The 21,166-nt window shown below is 41.0% G+C and overlaps 1 protein-coding gene across 2 annotated transcripts in view; it reads left to right on the top strand.

Annotated features, from left to right (window-relative positions):
• The window catches only part of PIGL (phosphatidylinositol glycan anchor biosynthesis class L), a 65,191-nt gene that overhangs the window by 10,191 nt on the left and 33,834 nt on the right, over positions 1-21,166 (top strand). For both annotated transcript variants that reach the window (XM_079797276.1, XM_079797277.1), the window contains exon 2: positions 6,658-6,757. In XM_079797276.1, coding sequence (XP_079653402.1) covers positions 6,658-6,757 — 100 coding nt within the window. The remainder of the gene's footprint in view (positions 1-6,657; positions 6,758-21,166) is intronic.

The following is a 21,166-nucleotide window of genomic DNA, read 5'->3' as shown; positions in this document are numbered from 1 at the left end:
TCCGTGGAGGTTTATCTGGTTCACCCACTGTAGTATTGCCTTTTGAAGGTCCTGTCTATGTGGAGTTCTCCTTATTTGTGCCCAAGCTTCATCTCCTGCCCTGATTTTAGGCCACCAGGCACAGGCAGATACTGCGGCTTCAGCTCCACCCTACTTAGCTGATATGTGCTTCCCTATGTTGAAAACCTCAAAGATAGCCCTTACTTTCCTGCTAATTAAGCCATACTTTCTGTTACGTTTGCCTTGTATTTCACATGTTCAGGTGTCCTATACTAAGAGGGTTTCTCCAGGCATCTGATTGGTTCATCATATTTCCTAAAACAACTTATCAGGATATTTTTAATAATGATTTTTAATCATAAATAATTCTTCAAGCCCTGGCCGGTTTGGCTCAGTGGATAGAGCGTCGGCCTGTGGATTGAAGGGTCCTGGGTTCAATTCCAGTCAAGGGCATGTACCTTGGTTGCGGGCACATCCCCAGGGGGAGGTGTGCAGGAGGCAGCTGATGAATGTTTCTCTCTCATTGATGTTTCTAACTCTCTATCCCTCTCCCTTCCTCTCTGTAAAAAATCAATAAAATATATTGATAATAATATAATTATTAATAATTATATTATTATCAATATAATTATAATTATAACTAGAAGCCCGGTGCACGAAATTCGTGCACGGTGGGGGGTTGTCCCTCAACCCAGCCTGTACCCTCTCCAATCTGGGACTCCTGGAGGGATGTCCGACTGCCCGTTTAGGCCCGATCCCACCAGGATCAGGCCTAAATGGGAAGTCGGACATCCCTCTCACAATCCAGGACTGCTGGCTCCCAACTGCTTGCCTGCCTGCCTTCCTGATTGCCCCTAACCACTTCTGCCTGCCAGCCTGATCACCCCCTAACCACTCCGCTGCCAGCCTGGTTGATGCTTAACTGCTCCCCTGCCAGCCTGTTTGCCCCCAACTTCCCTCCTCTGCCAGCCTGGTCACCCCTAACTGCCCTCTCCTGCAGGGTTGATCACCTCCAACTGCCCTCCTCTGCCGGCCTGGTCACTCCTAACTGCCCTCTCCTGCAGGGTTGATCACCTCCAACTGCCCTCCTTTGCAAGCCTGGTCCCTCTCAACTGCCCTCCCTTGCAGGTCGGGTGCCTCCTAACTGCCCTCTCCTGTTGGCCATCTTGTAGTGGCCATCTTGTGTCCACATGGGGGCAGGATCTTTGACCACATGGGGGCAGCTATATTGTGTGTTGCAGTGATGATCAATCTGTATATTCCTCTTTTATTAGATAAGATAGAGGCCTGGTGCACGGGTGGGGGCCAGCTGGTTTGCCCTGAAGTGTGTCCCGGATCAGGGTAGGGTTCCCTTGGGGCGTGGGGCGGCCTGAGCAAGGGGCCTGTGGTGGTTTGCAGGCCGGCCACGCCCCCTGGCAACCCAAGCAGAGGCCCTGGTATCTGGGATTTATTTTCCTTCTACAATTGAAACTTTGTAGCCTGGAGCGGAGCCAAGCCTGCTGTTCCCTCCAGGGCGGCAGCCATTTCTGTGGCAGTTAATTCACCTTCTAAAATTGAAACTTTGTAGCCTTAAGCGGGTGGGCCCGGCCAGGGTGTGCGGAAAGCTTTGCTTCCCCTGTTTCCGGTGGCAACCCTGGCCTGCTCTCTCAAGCTCCATTCTGCCGCCATTTGTTTGAATTTGTTTACCTTCTATAATTGAAACTTTGTAGCTTGAGTGGAGGCTTAGGCCTACAATGGCTATGGAAAGCTTGGCTTGCTCTGTTACCTAGGAAACCTTGTTCTCTGTGGCTGTAGCCATCTTGGTTTGGGTTAATTTGCATACTCGCCCTGATTGGCTGATGGGCGTGGCTTGGCTGATGAGCGTGGCTTATGTAGCGGAGTGATGGTTAATTTGCATATTACCATTTTATTAGAGAAGATAATTATATTATTATCAATATAATTATTATTATTATAATAATTCTTCAAAGTTTTCCCTATTGAGAGATATTTAGATCTAGCCTCAAAAGTATTAGTCTCATCTGTCTCTTTTCTTTCTGACCCAAATTTTTGAGATTTCTAAAAAAAAACTGAAGTACTGACTATATTCTATTAAGAATGGAATAAATTACCCCTGGCCTATTTGGTTCAGTGGTTAGAGCATTGGCCTGTGGACCAAAGGGTATTGGGTTTGATTTCCAGTCAAGGACAAGTACCTGGTTGCAGGTTTGATCCCCGGCCCCTGTCGGGGAGCATGCAGGAGGCAATCAGTTAATGTCTCTCTCACATCAATGTTTATCTCTCCTCTCCCCCTCCCACCCTTCCACTTTCTCTAAAAATCAATTGAAAAAATATCCACAGGGTGAGGATTAACCCCCTCCCCAAAAAAGAATGGAATAAATTAGTAATATTTAAAAATATAAATTATGTTTAAGGGAGCTATGAAGCTTTACAACATGACTCAAAGGTTACATTCTATGGTCCTATTTTGTAAATATACATGTATATACATACTTAGGCACTTTTCTCTAAGGTTTAGGTTAATAGGATTTCGATATGATAATGCCAACCAAAGAATGCATAGGGAACCAGTGATTAACTGAAAACAATACCTATTCATAAATGTTGATGTTGATGGTAGGTTAACTATTTATAAGAATACTAGAGGCCTGGTGCACAAAATTCATGCACGGGGGTGGGGAGGGTGTCCCTGAGCCCAGCCTGTACCTTCTCCAATCTGGGACCCCTCGAGGGATGTCCCACCAGGCCTAAACGGGCAGTCAGACATCCCTCTCACAATCCAGGACTGCTGGCTCCCAACTGCTCGCCTGCCTGCCTGCCAGCCTGATCACCCCCTAACCACTCCCCTTCCAGGCTGATCAACGCCTAACTGCTCCCCTGCCAGCCCGATTGCCCCTAACTGCCCTCCCTTGCCAGCCTGGTCACCCCTAACTGTCCTCCCCTGCAGGCCTGGCCGCCCCTAACTGCCCTCCCCTGCAGGCCTGGTCGCCCCTAAGTGTCCTCCCCTGCAGGCCTGGTCGCCCCTAACTACCCTCCCCTGCCAGCCTGGTCACCCCCAACTGCCCTCCCCTACAGGCCTGTTCCCCCGCAACTGCCCTCCCCTACCGGCCATCTTGTGGCAGCCATCTTGTGTCCACTTGGAGGTGGCCATCTTTGACCACATGGGGGTGGGCATCTTGTGTGTTGGAGTGATGATCAATTTGCATATTACCTTTTTATTAGATAGGACTAGAGGCCTGGTGCACAAAATTCATGCACCAATAGTGTCCCTAGGTCTGGCTGGCGATCAGGGCTGATTGGGGCCTTCTGACTGTCTGCTAGGGCCTTCCTTCCCCCGCTGCCGGCTGCCAGCTGCCAGCAGGGGCCTTCCTGGGTTCCGCGCCACCCCCTGGTGGTCAGTGCACATCATAGCAAGCAATCAAACTCCCGGTCGAACTCCTGAGGGGACAATTTGCATATTAGGCTTTTATATAGAGAGATTATATATTTTTAAGTATATATTTACTTAGCTTTCTTATAAGTAAGCTTAGAATTTATATGTCAGGTAATCTTATATACATCCCCTATTTTGAACCCAATATAGTGTATGTGTTCCTAAAAATATTTATGTCCTGCTGAGTATTTATTTACTTAATTGAAGAATGTTACACTCTTTTCAAAGTTTTTATTTACTCAATGAGTTAAGACTTTTAAGTGCAAAAATAAAGGACTTGCTTAATCTATGAGAAGCCATAAAAGAAATGTTAATAAACAGGGAAGAGATCATATCAGAGACCAAAGAAAATTCTACAGTGACAAAGGTTGTCTGTGAACAGTGAAAAAGGGAAAGAAGCAAGTGTGGAAAAAAAAAAAAAATGCAGCCCTGGCCAGCGTGGCTCAGTTGGTTGGGTAACATCATGAGGTTACTTGTTCCATTCCCTGTCAGGACACATACCCGGGTTGTGGGCTCAATCCCCATTAGGGGGCGTGCAGGAGGCAGCCGATTGATAGTTCTCTCTCATCAGTGTTTCTCTCTCTCTCAAATCAATAAAAACATTTTTTTTAAAAGAAAGAAAGGAGCCGTTTTGGCTCAGTGGATAGAGCGTTGGCCTACAGACCAAAGGATTCCAGGTTTGATTCCAGTAAAGGGCATATACCTTGGTTGCAGGCTCCTCTCCAGACGGGCCATGGTCAGGGCTTGCGCAGGAGGCAACCAATTGATGTGTTTCACATCGATGTTTCTGTCTGTCTTTCCCTCTCTCTTCTACTCTAAAGAATCAATGGAAAAATATCCTCGGGTGAAGATTAAAAAAATAATGAAAGAAAGGAAATGCAATAGGACTAACCTGATAGAAGTATAGAATGGGAATAATCAACAAAATGTAATGAATTTTGAAGAGCTTAGTATTGGAAATACTTGTTATAACTGCTTGTTGCAGTGAGTTGAACACTGTTTTTATGCAGTGCATACGTCTCATTCCATCTGGTACAAATATGCCTGTCATATTCAGAAAAACACAGTTTCCATTATGGTTAGCCTTGTTAATGACTATCCATGGTCATAGATCAGAGAAACTAATGAAAAGTCATATTTCCTTTACTAAAGGTCAATATTAATGTACTCCTTTTGGGAATAATTAAAAAATACATACTTACAAGTACAGGTATATTGGTTGATAATAGCATGTGGCAGTGTTTCTTAATCTTGGCTGCATAGATATATGCTCAGTATTTTTTAATGATCTTTCAAAAATTATTTTGCCAATTTCAAAGGCATAACTTTGTTTTACAGTGATAACTCATAATTGAAATATTTTTATTCAATGCAAATCCAATTTTTAAAATATTTTTATTGTGGTAAATTATACATAACAAAATTTACCATTTTAGTCATTTTTAAGTATTCAATTCAATGAGTGGCATTAAGTACATTCACAATATTGTATAACCATCTCCACTATCTATTTTCAGAACTTTTTCATCATCCCAAACAGAATTCCACCTATTAATAACTCCCATTTCTTCCTCTCCCCAACCCCTGGCAACCACTATTCTATGTTCTGTATCTATGAAATTGACTATTCTAAATACTTCATATTAGTGGAATCATAGAATAATTGTCCTCTTATATCCCGCGTATTTTAATTAGCATGATTTCAAAGTTTGAAGGATATATCAGAACTTTATTCCTTTTTGTTGGTGTTATTAATCCTCACCCAAGGATATTTTTTCCATTGCTTTTCAGAGAGAGTGGAAAGGAAGGAGGGAGGGGGAGAGAGACAGAGGAGAGAGAAACATCAATGTAAGAAAGACACATCGATCGGTTGCTTCCTGCACACACCCTAACCAAGGCCAGGGATCAAACCCGCAACCCAGGGATGTACCCTTGACCAGGAAGTGAACCCATGAACCTTCAGTGCACAGGCCAATGCTCTTAACCACTGAGTCACACCAGCCAGGGCAGAATTTTATTCCTTTTTAAGGCTGAATAATACCCCATTGTATGTATATACCACATTTGCTTATCCATTCATCTGTTTATGGATATTTGGATTGTTTCCATTTTTCAGCTATTGTGAATAATGCTGCTATGAACATGGGTATACAAGTATCTGTTTGAATCCCTGTGTACAGTTCTTTTGTGTATATACCTAGGAGAATTGCTGATTTGTTTGATACTTCGATTTTTACATTTTTGAGGCGTCACCAGCCCTTCCACAGCAGTTGTACTATTTTATGTTCCCACAAGCAGTGCGTGAGGGTTCTAATTTCTCCACATCCTCACCTACACTTATAATTTAACATTTGGTTATTTTGTGTGGCTTTTTTTATACTATAACTGTGCTAGTGGGTATAAAAAGATATCTCATTGTGGTTCTGCTTGCATTTCCCTGATGACTAATGACACTGAGCATCTTTTCACATGCTTATTGGCCATCTGTTCCTCTTTGGAGAAATGTCTATTCAGGTAATTTGCCCCCTTTTTTATTCTAGTTTCATTGTTAAATCATGATTTCTCCAACTGGGTTCTGTGGATATATTCTAAAGGAAGAGGGTTTAGCTCTTTCAGTTTCAGTTCTTTTGGGGACCCCCAGGCCTTTGGGCTCCAGTAACACTGCCTCCTCCTTCTATCTCTCCAACCTAGCGTTGGTGTCACTTCCTGCTGTTGCTAATCTTTGGGTCACTTCGCTGTTCCCTGTTTGACCCTCAAACCCTCCATCAGTTATGTATCAAATTCTTTCCATTAAGTTCTTAAACTGATGTAAATATTTTATCTAGTTTCTGTTTCCCTGCCAGCCCGTTTCCGCGCGCCTCCGTACCTTCGCTCTTCCGCACCTCTGCACCTCTGCACCTCCTACCAGTCTACATGTGCTTTTCTCTTTCCTTCTTGTTGTAGAACTTTCTCTCAGCCAGCTTTCCCGTGGTTCTGGATGATATCCGTTTTTTCTTTTAGTTGTAGTTTTGATGTGGTTGTGTGAGACAGCAAATTCAGGTGTTTACATGCCACCATCTTGGTTCCTCCTCTGATTATAATCTTAATGTTGTATTTTCTTCAGCTTTTCATCATAACCACAAATTTTTCAGGTAGCTTAAATCCTATGAGGGACAAGATGAGGTAAGAATGAGTGAACCCATAAATCTCTGTTAAATCTTCCATTGTGTATTTGTCATCCTCAGGGAATTACTACAATCAAGGGGAGATTCGTAAGAAAGAACTTTTGCAGAGCTGTGATGTGTTGGGGATTCCACCCACCAATGTAATGATTATTGACAGCAGGTAATTCATCTGTATTAAAGATTTGATGGAGAACACAACTAGTGTTTCACTATATTAGCTGCTGCTTATGAAATATATTCTTTATCAAGTTAAATGCCGTTGGGGAGTGATGCTCACTGTGTTAGATTGGGCGAGGTGGGAGCTCCTGTTCACATCAGTGCCTTACAAAGAGATAAGGGAAAAGTTTCGATTTATTCTCAGTTTTACTTGGCTCCGGGCAAACTATTGGGATCGTCGTGGGGGAACTTCTCTGTCGATGCCTGTGGATTTTGTAATGCTTTTAGAAGCACAAACCTAGAGCCAGGCTGCTGGGACTAAACCCCAGCCTCATCAGGTATTAACTGTGCCACGTGGGGAAGTTGCTTAATCTCTGTTCCTAAACTTCTTCCTCAGCGACCCTTGGAAGATACATGGTTTTGAGTCAATTTGTGAAATAAATCATTGCTCACTTGTTTTCAAAGATGACATACTTCCCTTTTACACTGTGGTTATATGTTGTGATTTGTTTTCTCACTGTTAATATTCATGGTAATATTGATGGGCTTCTCTGCTCAGGCACCCCATTTGCGCACAGATTTCTGCCTGTGCAGTGTCTGCAGTGGCCCAGCAACGCAAGATGTTTTTGGAGGGTTAGATCTGAGCTGTGAGAACTGTAGTCAAACCAAAGATCTCAGATCGGTTATCAAGTTCTTCACTCTCATCATGTCGTCATTTTTTACATGTTTTCTGTATCCTGAAGATCATGCAGCTTCAGCAACATTCCCTACTTGTTGAAATGCTACTGTAGAGGTGTAGTAAACTTGTTAAAAATAAATTTTCAAGAAGCCAGTTTGAAGATGCAAAGAAGCCATGTATCTTAGTCTGCTCAGGCTCCCATAGGAAAATACCAGTAGGGTGGCTTCAACAACAGCCATGTATGGTCTCAGAGTTCTGGAGGCTGGAGGTCCCAGATCGTGGCCCAGATGGGTGGGCTCTGGAGAGGATTTGCTTCTTAGCTTGCTGGTGGCCGTCCTCTTACCGTATGCTCACATGGAAGCAGAGAGAGGAGAGAAATTTCTCTTTCTCTTCTTAGGCCACCAGTCCTATAGGATTAGGGTTCTACCATTATGACCTCACTTAACGTGAATTACTTCCTAAAGACCCTATCACCAAATACGGTCACATTGGGGGTTAATGCTTCAACAGATGGATTTAGGGAGGATGCAGTCAGTTCCTAGCAACATGCAACCTTTAGTCCTTCAGTCTCTAACTTCATAATCCAGAAAAGGCAGAGCTTTAGAATTTTATTTCAGGTGATTTAGATGAGGTAAAGAGAAGAATGAAGGGTAAGAAGAGAAAGGAAAGTTTTATGGAGGGCCTATAGTCATAATAATGACAGCAAATATCTATTCAACCATCATTGTCAGTACCCAAAACCATACTAAATACATGATCTTAATGCTTAAAGTAATACAATTACTTGTGTGATGCTATAGACAAGAAACTGAGGAACAGTGAGAGATTGAGTAATTTGCCCATTGTCATCCAGCATAAGTGGTGGAGCTGGCATTTGAATTGAAGAAGTTTGGCTCCAGAGCCTATGCTTCAACCACTATATTTTATGCCCACTTCATGCCTGACAAAGGCCATCTCATGTAATTCTTCCACTAATTGTGCAAGAAAGGTTTATTACCCTTTTTTATTTCACTCAAAGAAACTAAAGCTCATAGATATTAAGAGAATCCTCTGAGGCCTGGCCAGTGTGGCTCAGTTGGTTGAGCATTGTCCTGTGCACCAAGAGGTCACCTATTCAATTCCTGATCAGGGCACATGCCTGGGTTGCAGGCACGATCCCCAGTAGGGGCATGCAGGAGGCAGCCAATCGATGTTTCTATCGCCATCTCCCTTCCTCTCTCTCTAAAATCAATAAAAACATTTAAAAAAAAAAAAAAAAGATTCCTCGCCTTGCCGGCATGGCTCAGTGGTTGAGCATTGACCTATGAACCAGGAGGTCAAGATTTGATTCCCAGACAGGGCACATGCCCAGGTTGCAGGCTCGATCCCCAGTGTTGGGTGTGCAAGAGGTGCCGATCAATGATTCTCTCTCATCATTGATGTTTCTATCTCTCCCTCTCCCTTCCTCTCTGAAATCAATAAAAATATATCTTAAAAAAAATTTTTAAAGAGACCCCTCAGATGTTAATAAATGGCAGTGCTAGAATTCAAAAACAGAAAGGAAGATGGAATTGATTCCTGACTTTCTACGGGAAAGTAGACCACCACTTTGTTACTGCACTTGAAGACCAATGTATGTCTGAGTCCATTTAATGACATTGTGCATGGTCAGTTTTTCTTCCATTGTTCTGAACTTCATTGCTGGATTTCTAGGAGACATTTAGCTCGAGAAGCCTACCAAGTAAACCCTTTATCTAATTTCTTAAAGAGGGGGAAAATTCAGTTCTCAAGAAAAGAAGGCATAATTTCAATCTTTAGACACCTAAATGGATACTTTCAGTAATTCTTCCCAGTTTCTTAATATCTGTGGGTTCTGTTAATTTAATGAGTCATATGATACTGAAATGCATGTTGGTAATAGTACATATTCAATGCCTGGAATGGGTAAGGCACTGTAATAGATGTTGAAGAAAAGGCAGAACAGGTCAAGGTACAGGAGCTGAATAGTAGGTGCTGGCCTGGCAGTCGCCACTGCTGCGTTTGTGCAAGGCTGTTTCTCTGCGACGCCGAAAGCCAGGCTAGGAGGGCAATTAGAGATGGTCCCTGAGACATTTGGGAATTGTATATGATTGGAAAATGCAACCTGTGGATTTAGTACTCATTTGTTGGATTTGTGCTTCTTAATATAAATCCATAGAATTATTTATATTTCAAAGAAAACGAAAAGCACCCACATATTTTGTATACATAGATAATCTCTAAAAGGATACATACCTTAAAATAGCTGCTACTTAATTGGGGCTTTAAAGAGGAACACTTTCATTTTATTTAATTCCTTTTTTAAGGAAGCCTTTATGACACACACACACACACACACACACACACACATATGTATGTATGTATGTGTGTGTGTGTATATATATATATATATATATATATATATATATATATATCTCCTATATAATAAAAGGGTAATATGCAAATAGACCGGTCGCTATGACGTGCACTGACCACCAGGGGGCAGACATTCAATGCAGGAGCTGCCTCCTAGTGGTGAGTGTGCTCCCACAGTGCGAGTGCTGCTCAGCCACAAGCTGGGCTGATGGCTGGTAAGCACAGCGACCCACCTCCATGGCAGCGCTAAGGATGTCCAACTGACGGCTTACTTCCATCAGTTAGACATCCCCCGAGGGCTCCCAGACTGTGAAAGGGTGCAGGCTGGGCTGAGGGACCCTCCACCCTCTGGGTGCACAAATGTTGTGCACCGGGCCTCTAGTATATATATATATGTATACACATTTTTTAAGACTACCCCACATATCTAATAAAATATTCTCTCTCTACTCAGCTTCTATCCATACAAGTCAATGCTAAGTTAGAAATAAATCTGTGTATATTTTGATACTTGATTTGGTAAATTCAAAACAGAATAGAGTCCTTTGAAAAAATTATATTCCTTTAAGCCTTTTTATAGACACTGTGGTCTTCTCATGGGCCTCCTTCTGGCGGATGAGTGGGAAAAGGATCAGATATACTGCCCCAAAGTATTCTGACTAGAAATGGAGGGGATTCGAGAGAGGCCTGATTGTGACGGAATAAAAAAAAAACACAGATCCCCCTATTATAATCCAGGACCACTAAAGTACTCTGGGCCCAGTGACCTATTGTTTGGCAAAACTTGCAAGGTCTCGAGCTGTTTGTGGTCTGATCACAGTCTCCCTGCTCAACCCGTCACCCAGCCCTGTTTTACCTACATCACATCCATTCCCATAACAAAAATAGGTAGGACTGCCCAGTACCCCCATCTGTGTCTCCTCTGCATCTCTGGCCTCCTATTTAAGCTGGGCCTCAAAGGTACCATGCTTTCTTACGTGTGCACACCTTTGCCTGTGCTGGTCCCTGCCTCTCACATGCTTCCTCACTTATCCACACCCCTTACCTTGTCTCTAGCCAACTCCTATTCATACTCAAACCTCCTCAGTTCAAAGATTTCCTTAGATTCTGGCACCATCCTGTTTTGCCCAGATTTTCTTGGAAACTTTCATTATATTCTCATTGTACTATTACATCCTAACCTGCACACGAATTTTCACTCTATGCCAGGAGCCCCTCTATATTTTTTCTTCCTGTATCTCCAACCTCTCTCTAAACCTTGATACATAGTAGTTTCTCAGCACATGTCTGTTGAATAAATGAATGGCTCCACTTATACCTAAGCTTTCTTCCTGTGGCCAGCATGTAAATGTGTGATCTTGAAGAACTTGAATGGATGCCTATGCATCTCAAGCTTCTTCCATCACTTTTCCTTCATTCACTCAGAAATGGTGATTAGCAAACCATTTTTTAAGACACATGAAATTGTTTTCAAATTCTTTAATTAAATAAAACAGTCTAGATTCCTGATTTGCATACTTATTTTTAACTCATTAGAAAGTTCTAAATTAATATTTCAGTTTGGAAGGATTTTTTTTTACGTCTCTTTATTTTGCCATTCTGTATGTTTGGCAACATTGTCATAAGGTTTCAACACATTAAAAATCTCCTTTTTCCCAGTGCTTGTCTTAACAAGTCTTTTATAGACTAATTTTAGCTGAACAAGGAAATAGATTCCAGTAAACATAAATGAGGCTGGCTGGCTTACTAGCAGTTCCTGGAAGTCTTTGTGTTTTCCAATAAATTCCTGCAAATCATATAGTGAAAGAGAAGCCACAAGGCAGTCTGGGGCTGTTGGGTTTACATTGGTAATTAAGCCCCCCTCTCCTTTGGGGGCCCAGAAGAGCTTTCCCTGTACAGAAAGCAAAAAGACCATGTACTGGCTGCCAAAGTGGATCTGACCCAGCGTCCTCACTGTAGAGATGAAAATAGAGCCTCCTGCAATTCCCTTCTCCAAATACACGGAGTGACTCAGCCAAAGCTCAAGGGCACAGTGCCAGTCCCAGTTGGCAGGAACAAGGCAGGGCTCCCATCCTCCCATGAGGTGCAGTGGACAAGAATGTTTCCTAGAAAAGAAACCAGGGAGGAGACTGAATGGGCCCAGCTGATTTGGAACTATTATGTGGAAACTGAAAGCTGCTTCAGTACCTCTTCAAAGGCAGATACTCCGGGACTGAAGGGAGGCTGGGCCTTTCAGTAGCATGACGGGGGAGTCAACGTAAAAGACGTAAAGTGGGGCTACGAGGGGTGGCCTTGACCAAGCATGCAGGTGGGGCTGATACTACTCCTTGAAAATGGTTGCAAATACCACAAAAATAGGGTTCAAGGTGACTGTACTGAGATATTCATTACAGTACTATTTATAATAACAAAAAATTGATAGCAACTAAATGTAACAGTAGACAATTAATTATATAGCAATGGTCCAGCCCATTAGACCACAATTCATAGTTTCCTGTGCATGATTAATAATCCAGGAAAGTGTCCATAATATAATATTGAGTTTTAAAAAGCAATATATACTTTCTTCTTTGCACTTTTCTGTGTTTCCATAGTTTTGAGAAAGAGCATTCATTAGTTGTAATACAAAAGTTTTATTAGCTTTATTTTTCAATATGTTTCTAAGTGTATATTTTTTAGCATTTAAAAAAATTTAAAGACTATTTTTTAGAGCAGTTTTAGGCTCACAGCAAAATTGAGAGTAAGATACAAAGGTTTGCCCTGTAAATCTTACCCCCACACAGGCGTAGCCTCCCCCATTGTCCGCCTCCTCCACCAGAATGGGACATTTGTTACATTATAATCACCCAAAATCTGTAGTTTAAATTAAGGTTTATTCTTTGTGTGGTATATTCTATGGGTTTTAACAAATGTATAATGATATGTATTCATCATTATAATATACAGAGTATTTTCACTGCCCTGAAAGTTCTCGGTGCTCTGCCTATTCATCCTTCACTGCCCAGCCCCTGGCAACCACTGATCTTTTTATTGTCTCTATAGTTTTGCCCTTTTCTGAATGTCATATAGTTGGAATCATACAGATTGGCTTCTTTCACTTAGTAATATGCATTTAAGGTTCCTCTATGTCTTTTTATGGCTTGGTAAGTCATTTCTTTTTAGTGCTGAATCATGTACCACAGTTTATTTACCTATGTATCTACCAAAGGACATCTTGTTTGCTTCCAAGTTTTGGCAGTTAGGAATACAGCTAGTGTAAACATCTGTGGGCAGCCCTAGCTGGTGTGGCTCAGTGGATAGAGCGTTGGCCCGAGGACTGAAGGATCCCAGATTCGATTCAGGTCAAGGACATGTACCTGAATTGCAGGTTTGATCCCCAGCCCTGGTCAGGGCACACGCAGGAGGCAACCAATCAATGTGTCTCTCTCACATCGCTGTTTCTCTCTGTCTCTCCCCCTCCCTTCCACTATCTCTAAAAATCAATGGAAAAAATATGCTCGGGTAAGGATAAAAAATGATAAGTAAACATCTATGGGCAGAATCTTGTGTGGATATAAGTTTTTGACTATACATTTTTTTATATATTTCTGTTGACTTTAGAGAGGGAGAGAGAGAAACATCCATGTGAGAGACCAGCATTGATCAACTACTTCCCAGACAGGGGACCAAGCCTACAACCTGGTATGTGCCCCAACCAGGGATCGAACCAGCAACGTTTCAGTGCACAGGAGGACATTCCAACAACTGAGCCACACCAGCCAGGGCTAAATGTTTTTTAATTAAGAGACATTGAACAAAGGAGCAAGATGGTCAGATTTGTGTACGTAAAGTATTTTTAATAATGCATGCTTGTAAAAAATAAAAAGAAAGTAAAAATCATCTCGATACACTTGGAAATAACCGTTGTCAATAGTCAGTGCTAGCCTTCTTTCTATGCATATCTGCAGACAGAAAGATAGATGGGTATATAATTACTAGAGGCCCAATGCACAAAATTTGTGCAAGAGTAGGCCTTTCTTCTCCCAGCTGCCGGCACCGGCTTCCCTCTGGCACCCGGGACCCGGGCTTCCCTCCGGCCGCTGGCAGGCACCCAAGACCTGGGCTTCCCTCGCAGCACCAGCTTCATTTGGCACATCGTCTGGTCTAATTAGTAGATTATGCTTTTATTATTATAGTTTTAGAAAAATGAAAATAATTCCATAGTTGCTGTGGTTTGAATGAAATTGAATATTACTTGAAAAGAAATGGACTTTAACTTGAAATAAACTTCAGATAAATGTTTTTATCTAATTCAACTACAATGGATTAATTCCAAAAATATCTGTCCAAAATTAAGAAGAGTGTGAAATGTTTGGAGATTGTAGTTACTGAGATTTTTTTTTTAATATTTTTATTGATTTCAGAGAGGAAGGGAGAAGAGAGAGACAGAAACATCAATGATGAGAGAGAATCATTGATAGGCTGCCTCCGGCACGACCCCACTGGGGATTGAGCCCGCAACCCAGGAGTGTGCCCCCGACTGGCATCGAACCTGGGACCCCTCAGTCTTCAGGCCGACGCTCTATCCATTGAGCCAAACCAGCCAGGGCAAGTTACTGAGATTTTTGGTTGTTGGTGGTGGTGGTGATGGTAGGGTTTTTAACCCATGTTTCTACTAACTGCATAGAGGAAGTAAGTATACCTAAACTTTTTCCCAAAAACGCTTCTCCCCAAATTCCCATTATATTATTACTTTTTCTTTGTCGAGGTTTATGACAGTTTTTTCAAAAACCATAGTTACCATACTGTTTAATCTTAATCCTGTGTTTAACCGCATGGTCCAATCAGTCTGTTTTACCACAATCTGTTCATTCCTCAATTCATTTTTTGGATTCACTCCTGACATGACAGCAAGTCATCAGCCAGTATGTTTTTGAAAAGCAGCACATTTTGTATTTTCGTACGTTTTAAGAATATCTATTATACTTAGAGGACACTTTGGGTGGTTATAAAATTATCAGGTTATACTTCCTTTTCCTCTGTAGACATTTCTTCATTGTGTTGTTGTGAAGATTCTGATATTTTTCCCCTGGTACAAAATATTTTCTATCTGGATTATCCTTGAAAGTTCCAGAACTATATCATGTTAATATTTAGTGTTGATTGTTCCAAATCAGTTTTTCCTAGGACATAGGTCTTTCAATCTGTAGACTCCATCATATCTTTCTAACCATTTGCCTTGTCCTTTTCTTTAGAAACACTAATTATGTGTTGACTTTAGAGAGGGAGGTGTTGGATCTTCTTTGTATTGCATAACTATTCTCTTCTATGACCTATATATCAATGTTCTTTTCAATTTTTACATCTCTTCAACATTTCCATTATATCTCTCACTTTATTTTGAATAGTTGTTTATTTTTTTCTTGCTTATTTACCAAACTGCACTAACTTCCATTTCTGTTATGTAAAAACCTCTTTTTGAAACCCTTAAAAATCCCTTCTTCTCCTTCTTTTTCTTCTTTTTCTTCTTCTTCTTCTTCTTCTTCTTCTTCTTCTTCTTCTTCTTCTTCTTCTTCTTCTTCTTGTTCTTCTTCTTGTTCTTCTTCTTTTTCTTCTTCTTCTTCCTCCTCATCCTCCTCCTCCTCCTCCTCCTCCTCCTCCTCCTCCTCCTCCTCCTCCTCCTCCTCCTCTTCCTCCTCCTTCTCCTCTTCTTCTTCTTCTTCTTCTTCTTCTTCTTCTTCTTCTTCTTCTTCTTCTTCTTCTTCTTCTTCTTCTTCTTCTAACTTTTTAAAAGATATCAGGCTGCTGGTAATTCTGATACCCTAGAAAATAGTTTGAAATTATAATAGGTTTTTCATCTGCATTTTGCTTATGTTTTTTTTCTCCTAACTTTTTTTTTTTCTATTGTTTTTGAAATTATCATGGATAGGGGATGTCCCCTGTTGGTTCTCTCTGGGTGGTTTCTCATGTTTGAGTAGGCCAGCTACCTACGTAAGAATGGTGCTGGAGGGGCTGAGGAGGATGTAAGGATTCGAGCTGGGCCATCTGAAGCTTCTGCTGAATGTCTTCAGCAGTAAGACAAAGCCTTCCCCTTCCTTTATTGTGGAGGCATCTTTATTTTTTATGTATTGTCGTGTACATCTCTTGGTACTCTTCTCAGGCAACAGGCTCGATGTAAATCCTAGAAATAGCTTATCAACATGATTCTTCTTCAAAGTATGCTTCTCCATGACCATATTGTCTCTGATTCACATGATGCTAATCAAAGATCACTGGGTGCCTTTGAGAATGGGGAGGCTTGATTTTGAGGGATTTTCAAACTCTGCTGACAGTTCGAGGTAGAACATATGCTGGCCAGTGGTATGCCCCTCTTTCTGGGGCAGATTTCACAGGATTAGGCAGGAATGTTTCATGTTTTATGGTTTTCTGATACAGGGGTGTTTTTGCTTCATCGAAGTTGATGCTACATAACTTGTTTCTTTTGTTGTTGTTTTCAATAAAGTTTGAGGGAAGAGAGGGAAGTGAAAATGTCACTAGCACTATAACTAAAAGTCCATATTTGCATTTTAGACAGATTACTGCTGGCAGTGGAAGGAAGGATGAATGTGAAAAAATCAAGACTAGAGAAAAGAAAGTGAGGAAAGTACATGATGATGGAAAGAGCTGTGGTCCAGGAGTCATGAAATGTGTGTTCAGGTTTTAGCTCTGCTACAAACCAGCTGTGTGTTATTGGGCGAGTAATTTTCCTTCTCTGGGCTTCTCTTTTTTTATATGTAAACTGACTGAATGAGATGGTGGTTTTACCTAAAGCTCCTAGATATAAATGCAGGTTTATGTACTCAATTCAGCAATATAGCTGACATTTTTAAGTGCTTTCCATTTTACTAAGCTCTTTTACATTTTATGACATCCACAGTGGAAAGAAACTCAAAAGTAGTCCTTTTATTTACCAAAATAAAGTCGGCCAGCTCACTCTTGCCTACTATCATCATCCATTCGGATTGGTATAACAAAAATGCCATAAACTGGGTGGCTTAAAAACAACAGAAATTTCTTTCTCAGAGTCCTGGAGTTTAAGAAGTCCAAGATCAAGGCACCAGCAGTTTTGGTGTCTGGTGAGGGCCTGTGCCTGGTTCATATCTTCTACATGTGTCCTCACATGGCGGGAGCAAGGGAGCTCTCTTAAGGTCTCTTATAAGAGCACTAGTCCCATCTGCGAGGGCTCTACTCAATCGCCTCCCAAAAGCCCCATCTTCAAATACCATCAGATTGGCGGAATAGATTTTAACATAGGACTTTTGAGGGGCTCAAATATTCAGTCTACACCATCTACAAAAATTGTAGGAACCAAAAACTTTGGGTAGGAGGTAATTAATTCTCTAAAATTCAAGTCTTATAGACAAATAATGTGAGTATCCAGAAGAAAGATTGTTGGATTGGTCTTTCAGATTATTTCTGCATAAGACCAAGTTCCAAGAAGTAATTCTTAGTCATTTTTAGGATGTTCTATAGAGTCCGTGGGAGAAGAAAAATTTCAGCGGCCTGTGTGTATTGCAATTTACTCAGCTAGTTGGGTAAAACTGTCAGGTTAGCAAGACCTAGTTCCTCAAGGCTGAGCCACAGTTTAGCCAGTTTCTGTAGTGAAAGGATTTCTAGGCTCTATTCGCTTTTGGATTTTCTTTTTCTTTCTTTTTTTTTTTTAAATAATGCTTACACTCACATAGACAGTCACTTGATCTGCAACAATGGTTCCAAGACAATTCAATGGGGGAAGAAATGCTCTTTTTGACAAATGGTCCTAGGATAACTAGATATCCACATGCAAACGAACAGCAGTTGGACCCTTTCACAGGATACACAAAAATGATCTCACAAAGGCCTCAATATAAAAGCTAAAAGTATAACCGTGGCCAGTGTGGCTCAGTTGGTTGGGCGTTGTCCCATGCACCGAAAGGTTACCAGTTGGATTCTTGGTAAGGGCCCATGCCCAGGTGGTGAGCTGGGATCCCCATTGGGGGGCGTGCAGGAGATAGCCATTGGGTGTTTCACTCTTACATCAATGTTTCTCTCTCTCCCTCTCCCTTCCTCTCCAAAAATCTTTCAAAAATAAAAAAAAGAGCTAAAAGAAACTTTAGGAGTGAATCTTCATGAGCAGGATAGGCAAAGCCTTCTTAGATATAACACCAAAAGTACATAGAAGCAATAAAAGGGAAAATAGACTAATTAGACTTCATCAAAATTGAAAAATTGTATACATCAAAAAGCACTATTAAGAGAGTCAAGCCCTGACCTTTATGCTCAGTGGTTAGAGCATTGGCCCAGGCACCAAAGGGTCATGGGTTTAATTCCTGGTCAAGGGCACATACCTGGGTTGCAGGTTCGATCCCTGGCCAGAGTCGGGGCATGTGCGGGAGGCAAACAGTTGATGTGTGTGTCTCTCTCTCTCCCTCTCCATCCATTCCATCTACTCTCTCTAAAAAACAATGGAAAAAATATCCTCAGGTGAGGATTAACAAAGGGAAAAAAAGAGAGTCAAAATATAACTCACAGAATGGGAGAAAATATTTGCAAATCATATATCTGATAAGGCATTTATATTCATATATATAATATGTTATATACTACTAGAGGCCCAATGCACAAAATTCGTGCAAGCGTAGGCCTTCCTTCCTCCAGCCTCCGGCACCAGCTTCCCTCTGGTACCTGGGACCGGGGCTTCCCTCCGGCCACAGCAGGCACCCAGAACCTGGGCTTCCCTCCAGCTGCCAGCAGGCACCCAGGACCCGGGCTCCCCTCGCAGCCCCAGCTTCATCCAGAAGGTCATCCGGAAGGATGTCCAGTCTAATTAGCCTATTATGCTTTTATTATTATAGATATGTTGCATATAGAATAATATGTAACATAAAGTAATACATTAAAATACAATTACACTTGCCCTAGCCAGTTTGGCTCAGTGGATAGAGCATCGGCCTGTGAACTGAAAGGTCCCAGGTTCGATTCCGGTCAAGGGCACATGCCCAGGTTGTGGGCTTGATCCCCAGTGGGGGACTTGCAGGAGGCAGCCGATACATGATTCTCTCTCATCATGGATGTTTCTATCTCTCTCTCCCTCTTCCTTCCTCTCTGAAATCAATAAAAATATATTTAAAAACAAACAAACAAAAAACCAATTACACTTAACAACAAAAAGAAAAATCAATTTAAAAATGGGCAAAGGACTTGGGTAGACATTTCTCCAAATAAACACGGAAAAGATGTTCAGCATCATTAATCATTACTGGAATGGAAATCAAAATCAGTGAGAAGCACCACTTCACACTCACTAGGTTGACCATATTTTTAAAAATAAAGTCCAAAGGGAAATACCAAGCATTGGCAAGGATGCAGAGAAATTGCAAACCTCATACATTGCTGATGGGAATGTAAAATGGTATAGTCACTATGGGAAACAGTTTGGTGATTCCTCAAAAACTAAACATATCCCTAGCCAGGTAGCTCAGTTGGTTAGAGCATCGTCCCAATCTGCCAAGGTTGTGGTTTCAGTACCCAGTCAGGGCACATACAAGTATTAACCAATGAATGCATAAATAAGTGGAACAACAAATTGATGTGTTTCTCTTTCTTTTTCTCCCCCTTCTTCTCTCTCTAAAACCAATAAGTAAAAAAAAATTAAACATAAAATTACCATTATCCAACAATTCTCTGACATAAATGCCTAAAAGAATTGGAAGCAGATATTCAAACAAAACTTGTACATGAGTGTTTATAGCAGCACTATTTACAACAGCCAAAAAAAATAGAAACACCCCAAATGTCTGTCAACTGATGAATGGATAAACAAATTGTGCTATATTAATATACTGTAACATTATTAAACCATAAAAAGGAATGTTACAGCATGGCTAAACATAGAAAACATTCTGCTAAGTGAAAGAAACCAGACACTAAAAGTCACATATGTTGAGTCCATTTATCTCAAATGTCCAAAACAGGCAAATTCATAGAGAAGAAAAGGAGATTAGTGGTTGCCAGGGACTGGTGGGATTGGGAAACTGGAATGGGGTTTATTTTTTAGGTGATTAAAATGTTCTAAAATTGATTGTGGTGTTAGTTGCAGAACTCTATGGGTATACTAAAGAAAAAATGTTTAATTGTACACTTTAAATGGGTGAATTGGGCCCTGGCCGGGTAGCTCAGTTAGTTAAAACACTGTCCCCATACTCCAAGGTTGAGTGTGACCCCCAGTCAGGGAACATACAAGAATCAACCAATGAATGCATAAATAAATGGAACAGCAAATAGATGTCTCTTCCTTTTTCTCTCTCTCTAAAATCAATTTAATTTTTTTTAAAATAAATGTGTGATTTGTATAGTATGTGAATTTTATCTTAATAAAGCTGTTATTAAAATAATAGTATCCAGTAGGGGGTAAGAAAGCAACCAAAGAACTTGTATGCATGCATATAAGCATAACCAATGGACACAGACGGTTGAGGGGTGAGGGCATGTGCTGGGGGATGGGAGCAGCCAGGGAGAGGTCAATGGGGGAAAAAGGAGACATATGTAATACTTTAAACAATAAAGAATTTAAATTTAAAAAATAAAATAATAGTATCCAAAAAGAAATAAAAAATAATAGTATCTATGCTCATTGTAAAAACAAACAGTACAGAAATTATCAAGTGAAAAAATGAACGTCACCCTCTATTCTTTCCCCATCCACTTACCTCCTTAGAGAAAACCATTGTTAACTATTTGGTGTGTAAACTTCCATACCTTCAAAACTTTACAAATGCACATTTATACACAAACATAAATACAGTTTTTTTAATATTGCATACTCTTCCACAGGACCCCTGTATAATAATTTAATTAATACAGTGTTCCCTGGCTTTGCCAGAAGAGCCAGTAACTTTCATGAAATAAAGAATTTTCCACTACTGTTCACTCTGGAGTCACACAGAGACTAAGAAGGTCGTTGGTTATTTACTAGTATTAGTGCCTGCAGTGCCGGCTTCTGCTTTCTGGGTTGTTCATTTGGGGGCTCCTGTTTGAAACCACTCTTCATTGTTCATTTTTCTGCCCATAGTGTCTTAATACCTGAAGCAGATCAGTTCTGACAAATGACTGCCTTTCTCTTTGAGATGTCTCCCCTAGAATGCTCTCAGAAAGAATTGTGTGCATATCACATACTCATTTTAAATCAAACCAGTCATCCCAAACACACCTTCCAAAGGTATTGAAACTCTATCTAGCCACTTTCACATGACAATGCAAATAGATATACTCAATTTTATATTGTTTGAGGCAATTTTTTATTTAAACCCTCACCTGAGGGTATTTTTTCCATTGATTTTTAGACAGAGTAGGAGGGAGGGGGGA

This window comes from Cnephaeus nilssonii, assembly GCF_951640355.1.
Source record: "Cnephaeus nilssonii genome assembly, chromosome: 19".
Taxonomy (NCBI): Eukaryota; Metazoa; Chordata; class Mammalia; order Chiroptera; family Vespertilionidae; genus Cnephaeus; species Cnephaeus nilssonii.
Note: the sequence above shows the minus strand (reverse complement) of the source record. Positions and strands in the feature narration are given on the sequence as shown.